The sequence below is a fragment of the Paramacrobiotus metropolitanus genome, unplaced genomic scaffold (assembly GCF_019649055.1).
Source record: "Paramacrobiotus metropolitanus isolate TYO unplaced genomic scaffold, Prichtersi_v1.0 Parri_scaffold0000313, whole genome shotgun sequence".
NCBI lineage: Eukaryota > Metazoa > Tardigrada > Eutardigrada > Parachela > Macrobiotidae > Paramacrobiotus > Paramacrobiotus metropolitanus.
Window position 1 is genome coordinate 45,200 of NW_026570533.1, and position 7,429 is coordinate 52,628.

Genomic DNA, 7,429 nt, shown 5'->3' on the forward strand with positions numbered 1-7,429 from the left:
CGTGCGTGGGCGGAAGCAGCGTACCGAGCTGCATCAAATGCCATGTTTTACTCAGGACGGTTTGTTAATGCAGTCCGAAGGAATGGACATCTTCCGCTACAAGCACGCTAAGATTAAACCGAATTTGCCGTTCCCAGCGAAGCCCCGACAAAGTTGGCCCGTTAATGTTTTCTTTGAAAAGTGTGGCCATGTCGGTTTCGTTTTTATTAGAAAACTAGGTATACGCGCTAAAAGTGTGATCAGCTATACGGTTCCCGATGTTAGGATGCTTGAGGCGAAGGCTGTGTTCAGCGAACCCATAACAGTCAGAAAGCTGCTCTGGTATGGCGAAATTGTCGTACGGAAAATAGAGGTCTGATATCTAATATGGTTGAAAAAGGACAACAAAGCTGTCTATCATTTTGCAGGAGTGTGGAGGTTTGTCGCAATACTGCAGGAGAATTTCCTGCTCTTAGCCTTTATCTGGTGTGCAACGGTTATCCGGAATCCGAATCTTGGTCGTGCCACGTTAACGCAGAATTTCGCCTGCTGCCATGGAAAAGGGGAACTGCAGCAATTAACAAACGTATGCTTCTTTATGCAATGATGCTGTTTTCGTTATCACTGGTAACCCATATTAATTATGAGTTTATCAAGGATGTTTTACGTTTTGTAGAAACTTCTCGGTTGTTCGATCAGACGGGAAATTTCTGGGGATGGTCGGCATACATTTCCATGGAAGGGAGGGTTTTCTGCGGAAAAACGCTTGTTTACCCATTGTCTCATAAAGCATAAGGTTTTTGTATTTCAGAAATTACTGGATCCGGCGCGGGGCTACGTTAATCCGTGTGACTTCTCCAGTTCTCCGTTCTCCTTGAACCTGCAAGTGGAGCTGTCCGCTGATCTTCCTACTGGAATTGAATGAATGGGTGTGGAAATGAGATGGTTGACGAAAGTGACAGACCAAAGATAACCTTTGAAAGTCGTACCTGTCAAGGTTGCTAGTAAATTCTTGAATGGCGGAATTCATATGAGTGTCAACAGACTGCATTTCTAACCCTTTGCTGCCGAGTGATTATCTTGAAATATTTAGTCGCATAATTAACCTGTTATAAGACGCTTACGTTTATAATCTAGCTGTCGTATCGATATAGTTTGCGAGCAAATAGTGATGTACAGACTTGCCAAATTTATGTATTTGTGTAACGGTCTTTCTGTTTACATTTACTAATTGTGTTTGTAACAGTAGTGTTAGGCGGCGGAGCTTCCCCACTTGAAAATCTCCTCATACTATTCGTCCAGAAAGTGCTACCAGTACTTCAAGTTCACGGCGCTTTTGCATTTGTAGCCACATGCATAAGCCCCTAAAAAAAGCAGCGCATGGACTAACAACAGGAGGACTAACAACACTGTCGCCACAAGATGCCCTGATTTGTGTAACTGTAACGTCCATTCTGTAGATATGCCGTAAACAGTTCTCAGAGCCGTTGTGGATTTCGATTAAAATAAAGTCGAAAAAACATTTGGCCAGGAAATACAAATCGCACTTCTCGGCGCACTTCGTCGTTGGACTTAAAAATGCGTGTCAGCGACTTCTCTGCCATATGGAGAAGCATTTTCTCCTTATGTTGTGTTTGAGTAATTTTTCAATGGTAAGGACTAAGGGTTAATTTCGACAGGTTGCATGCTTGTTGCTAGAGTGACTTCTTAGCTGCTGTTTACCGAGCCGCACGACCTTTGTGCGCAAGCATGTTCCGGACAGTCTTAGCACTTCCGCTCCGTGGGAACTTAGCCAGTGCATCTGGCTACAATAGTTAGTATCTATAAGTATAGACTATATTAAATATGGTCGGCATAAATTTCGGCATCGGCATAAAATTTTTGCCGAAGAGACGGACGTAACAGAAAAAGGCGGATGACATCATGAGCCCGCAAGTCTGGGAAAACTTTTTAAGTCTGGGAAAACTCAGCCCGCAAAAGCTGTCACAAATCGTCTAATGACTAGTGGAGAAGTGTAGATTCTTTCTCCGGCTCGAGAAAACGGACGGAAGATATAAACTGCATCAAAATTTTTATAATAGTTTTAATCAGTAAGTTATCGATGATAATCGCCTGCACACTAATGACAACTTTAAGCTAATGTCAACGCATTTTGTGAATTGTGTTATAAACCATAAGATCTCGCTGTTGCTTTTATCCCGGATAGACAGTTTCAGTTCGTAACTGTCCACAATCAACAACAAAATCATCCATGACAAAAACTGCAAGTGCCCATCTAAAACATAGGCATTCAGAGAGCATACATCGATGTACTGGTAGAACCATTTTGCACAAAATTCATAAATCAGGCGTACTGTTATCAATCTTACAGCAAACTGAGCGTAGTCCAAAAACATGCAACAAAAATATTGGAATTCTAAATACGACTACTCGCGTTAGCTCAAGCCAAACCAGCGGCATCCAGCGGACGCTTCCTCGTGGAAACGAAGAGAGGCGGAAACGTGATATCATCGCCATCGCTACATGTAGCTGATTTCCAGTAGCTTGCATACGCAGGGTCCAAAAATATCTCACTGAATTCAACGCGGCGTTGAGTGCCCGCCAAGCTGATGATATGCTGGCCATTCTCCAATCTAACAAACCATGCTAGCTTGTAACTGCCTGCATTCCCGTACATGATGGGCCGATAAGCGACTAAGTAGTCGGTTGCGCGAACGATATGCTTCGGGCTCTGTCTCACCAGCTCTTCCCCACCGGCTTCCAGGCAGACGGCCATGTCCCCGCGTAATCCGATCACCCTTGCACTGGGACACCAATACTGCCAGTAATTCACGAACACCTCCTCGTCGTGCTTGAACGCCACGCCATCAACGCGGATGATCGGCAGTTGTCGCGGTTGTGCCGGAAACTGGAGCGAGCGTTTCGTCGTGGCGTACTTCTGCATGTAGATGTCCTTTAATTCGGATGGCTCCAGCAGACCACTCTACGCAGATAAGCACATTATTTAAAATCGAGCTTATTTACAGCAGGTTCGAGTCCATTTCCCCATTTTTGGATAAGGTTGTCTTACGTCAGTAGGGCCGTCAGCCAATTGGATGTCGGTCATGAGCGGAAATCGGATTAGGTACAAACAGTCTCCCAGAATTTGGCGCCGGTTGGTGGCCGATGGCACTAGATTGCTCCGGGCGCAGGCAGCCGTCGCCCACCTAGATACAAATTCAGCAATACGACGAGTGTACTAAATCTTCCTTATTTGCAACTGAACAATTCTGATTGTCGAGTTCACGAGGAGTATTCTCAAGATAACATTCCACTAGCCTGTACTTTTTAATTTTCTTTTACGATTTTTTCCGCCATATATTTTAGTTTATGGGAAGTGTGCCGGTATTGTACATGGTACCAAATTCGTGTATATGTACCGGTATGTAAGAAAACATTCGCTTTCGCTGTTTCGCATACCCTCAAACGCTTTTTTTGCATTGTTTTATGACATTTTACAGCCAAATGATGTGAGCATATTGGCGGGAAAACCGTTTGTGCGCGTAACAACCGGTTGGGGCGTCATAAATGAAATATAATTCCTAAAATTTGTGCGCACGAAGGTATACCAGACGTCCAGCCAGTAGTTACCAACCGATCTTCTTTAAGGTTTGCACTGGAACGCACATCAGAACGAAGATCATTTGTACACCGAACCAGGCTTCTTTCGATATTCGTTTCAAATTCTAAATAAGTAAAATTTTAAAATTCTGAAATTACAGTACGTTACAGTTAGTGGCGCAAAATACAAGCATTCTGAGAGATAACTTGCAAAACCGGTCTAATCATGCAAGCAAAGTGGACGTCGTTTTAACGATTATAGTTATATACTGGTCTTGTGGTATGGAAACACAAAAATAAAGCTCCAAAGGCCCTTAGGAAACCGCATGACATTTGCCCACTTACCGATCCATTGCCACGTAAATGCTGTTCTCCTCAGCCAGGAGGCTATCCCGCTGCAGCATCATGCGGAGCATGGTAAACGACAGCTCGCTGAATTGTTCTGACTTGAGGATTTTCTCACAGTGAATGTCTACATAATGCCAGCAGTTCTCCAGTACACTGTCGTCAGCGAAGGCCAGTGTGATCGCCTATACCAGTGCAATCATATTCGGTCACGGATATGTGTCCTTTTACATGTCACTGCCACCACAAAGTCCCTTTGAAAACGTACCTTCTCTAAATGTCGTAAACAGTTTTGGTCGCTGGCATGCAGATCCCGGAGAATAGAGTCGAAGCAATGGCCAGCGAGCGGCGGTAAATCGTACTGCTCGGCGCATTTCATCGTTGCCAAGGCAACCTCCACTGTCACGTCGATCTCATCGGTGTATATATATCTATCAGAGGCAGATACAGTGGACTGCGAAAACCTGTTACATTCGGTCCGTGACCGAATGACCAATCCAAATAAATGGCCAAGACCAAATGACCAACAAACAGGAAACGTGCAAGAATTTGAACACTTGCATCTTGCGCATTTCCCAACAAAAACCATCAACCGATATCTCAAACGAAAGAGAAAAAAATTTCAAGAATTTCGATACCAAATATGTCATCCTTCATGAGATTTACGAGAAAATCGAGCCATTTTAGTTTGTCGTAGACAAAGCATACGATTTCCGTGTGAAAACTGAATCCAAACCGTGGATTCCAATCCTGTGCTATGTCTACGAGAGACTTTAAGTGCGTCGATTTTCTCTTAGATCTCATAAAGAACCACTTGTTTGGTATCAAAATTCTTGAAATTGTTTTCTCTTTCGTTTGAGATATCGGTTGATGGGTTTCGTTGGGAAATGCGCAAGGTGCAAGTATTAATACCAGCAGGCCCATGGCCAATCACGAATTCGCCTGTCTGAGTACAGAAAAGTGCTTGGTTGCGCGCATTGTAACACCTTTTCGCAGTCCACTGTACATCATCAACAACTGATGAGAGATTTATACATTAAAAATCCGGGAAAACCAATATACTGTAATTATAGGCTCCCCTCCCTCCCCCAAAATTCAAGCTCCACGGTAACTGGAGCCTCCCGTACAGGAGACTGGAAATATATTAGCTCCCTCTGCCTCCCCCCTCCACCCCCAAACAGATGCTCATGGGTTCCAATTAAAAAATGGTAAAATAAAATTTATTAAAAATTTATGTTCATACATACGGTAATCTTATAGTAAAGGCGCACATAAAATTCAAATGCCTACACTTATGTACAAACATCGCCAAAAGCATCTGCAACAACAGTGGTACAGTGTTGCCGTCTTTGAATTTTAGGAAATTTTGCTGATCAAAGTGAAGTGCTCACATGTCAGCTAAGGTATCTATTTGTCTCAAAATTATGTCTTATTTGTTCCAAATTTTACTTCATTCCAAGAAAGATTTAGTGCGAAAAACAGACGCACCCCTGTAATACAGGCCCATGCCCGTATTAACTGGAGCCCCCTCCGAGAAGAATTCCAAATAGATTTTATCATTCAGAACTTATAATTCGATAACTGCGGTATGCAGATGCCAGTGATATGTTACCAGTAACACGCAGCCAAATTCTGTAGTTGTGGACCGAGCAACTATTGTACTCGTATATATGATTATTATAATGTCAGTTGACGTTAATGCCAATCAGCCAATACGTCTATACAGGGGCGGCTGGAGCTTCCCGGTTTGGGGTGGGCCAGCACTATTGGCTTTGGGGTGGGCCAGGCCCATAGACTACTATGTTAAAAAAATTTTTTTGGAGGGGGCCATGGCCCCCTGGCCGAGGGGTTCCAGCCGCCTGTGCGTCTATATATGCACGTACATACCTGAGCATGTTTTCGAAAGCCTCAGGAAGAATATCGGGAACGTCGATGGTATCGTTACCCTTATTTTCGCAGAATATTTCGTAGAAGACATCGCTACTGCTGATCAACACGCACCTGTCCGAAATACAGACCGTAATGTTCAGACTGCCAGTTTGAGAACCACAAAGGTATGCGTCGTTTACTCACTTGTGTGCTCGGAAGGTCTTCTCTTGGCTGACGTTTCGGCCGACGGTGAACTGTACATCACTCAGCTCCTCCTTTCGTAATAACCGTTTCATCCGCTTATCCACGCCCTCAATCTTGCCCCGTTGTCGTTGTCGTCGGGGTTTAGGTTCTGCAGCTTCTGGCGACCCTGGCTCGCTGTCACTTGATTGGGACTCACTGTCGTCACTGCCAGTGTCAGCTGCAGCCTGCACGCATCGTGATCGTAGACTCTTCATCTTGTACTGGGATTTGAATTCAAACGTTCAGACTTCATATCAAATCGTAGTAATAAGAACGGTTGCTATAATTTTTTTGATTTGGAAAAGAACGAAGAGCTACTGCATGATTTCAAGTCGATTGCTGACTCATGACGTTTTATGCACTATGCACCAACGAAGCAAAACATTTGTGCAGACCGAGTTCTCGGGGGGGTTGGTACCTGTACCCGACGAGCACCGGAACGATCGCCCGTGACTGCAACTGTGAATGTCCGCCTGTTCATTGTCTGCTGCGTGACCGCAAACATTCACGCCCTCCGGATGGTGTGTTATTTATACAATCTGGCTCTACATACTAGCTGTGCTGCTGTAGTGTAGAGTGGAGACTGCATCCGTCTGCATGTACTAATTCCGATTTAGCGAATTAAACGCATTTCTTACTAGATGACAATATTTCATCCTGCTTCAGAGTTTACATTATACACATTGCATTTCTCTCAGAAACGATATGTATTTAGTCGGCTCCCCTCTCTCGACCACTTCTACGCCGTGTCCAGCATTTAATGCGACTATTTATTACGACCTTTCAGTTTCCACTTTTCGAGTATTTAGAAAGTGGAACAGAGACATCTTGTAAATTCCAGACTCTAACAGTTTGTGACATGTCCGATGTGTAGTGCGTACCACCAAGCATGGCTGCTTGCTCCAGTATATTCCATTTATCGAATTTCCAGTAACAAAATTTTTCTGAATTCCTCTAAATCATCAGAACCCAGAATGACAACGAGTTACACAGCAACACCTGCAAACATAGGCGGGGGAATAACACAAAAAATTATCTAGCATTTTATGTCATTCTTGCCTCCATTTGTATTGTACAATTCCTTGTACACGTACATCACTTTCACTCTCGGTGTATCTCACGATCTTTAACGAGCCGTATACCATGCGTAGATGATGCTGATCCCACAAACCATCGATCGATTATCCCCACAACGCGCAGGCGGCACAACGTAAACGATTTTTCCGTTTTAGGCGAGCACATTTACACAACCACGTGCGCCCTAAGCCCGGTTTAAAAAAGCCTCGTTTTCAAGATCAGATTTCTAGCTCACCAGCACCTGTTTCTTTCTAACTTGATCTGTGCATGGTACTGGCGCAGACCCCATAAAGCGTTTCTACCGGCGTAAGAACCC

The 7,429-nt window shown here is 44.0% G+C and overlaps 1 protein-coding gene across 2 annotated transcripts; it reads right to left on the minus strand.

Moving 5' to 3' along the window:
* Positions 1 to 2,165: 2,165 nt before the first annotated feature.
* Positions 2,166 to 6,362, minus strand: LOC129602027 (BTB/POZ domain-containing protein 3-like). Of its 2 annotated transcripts, XM_055500964.1 has the most exons (6): positions 5,998 to 6,362; positions 5,812 to 5,925; positions 4,193 to 4,355; positions 3,925 to 4,109; positions 3,050 to 3,185; positions 2,166 to 2,962 (listed from the first exon to the last, which is right to left on the minus strand). In XM_055500964.1, exons 1-6 carry the CDS (start codon positions 6,249 to 6,251, stop codon positions 2,420 to 2,422), a joined length of 1,395 nt encoding a protein of 464 aa, XP_055356939.1. In that variant the 5' UTR covers positions 6,252 to 6,362; the 3' UTR covers positions 2,166 to 2,419. The 2 variants fall into 2 exon arrangements, with proteins under 2 accessions (XP_055356939.1, XP_055356940.1); XM_055500965.1 differs by lacking the exon at positions 5,998 to 6,362 and having other exon boundaries at positions 5,808 to 5,929.
* Between the last annotated feature and the right edge of the window lie 1,067 nt (positions 6,363 to 7,429).

Excerpts from the sequence above, each read along its gene's own strand:
- LOC129602027 (XM_055500964.1), bottom strand. The coding sequence starts at position 6,251 with ATGAAGAGTCTACGATCACGATGCGTGCAGGCTGCAGCTGACACTGGC. Across the intron at positions 3,186-3,924 it reads ATTTACGTGGCAATGGATCG|GTGGGCGACGGCTGCCTGCG; the intron begins GTAAGTGGGCAA and ends ATTTGTATCTAG. Across the intron at positions 2,963-3,049 it reads TGGCTGACGGCCCTACTGAC|AGTGGTCTGCTGGAGCCATC; the intron begins GTAAGACAACCT and ends TTATCTGCGTAG.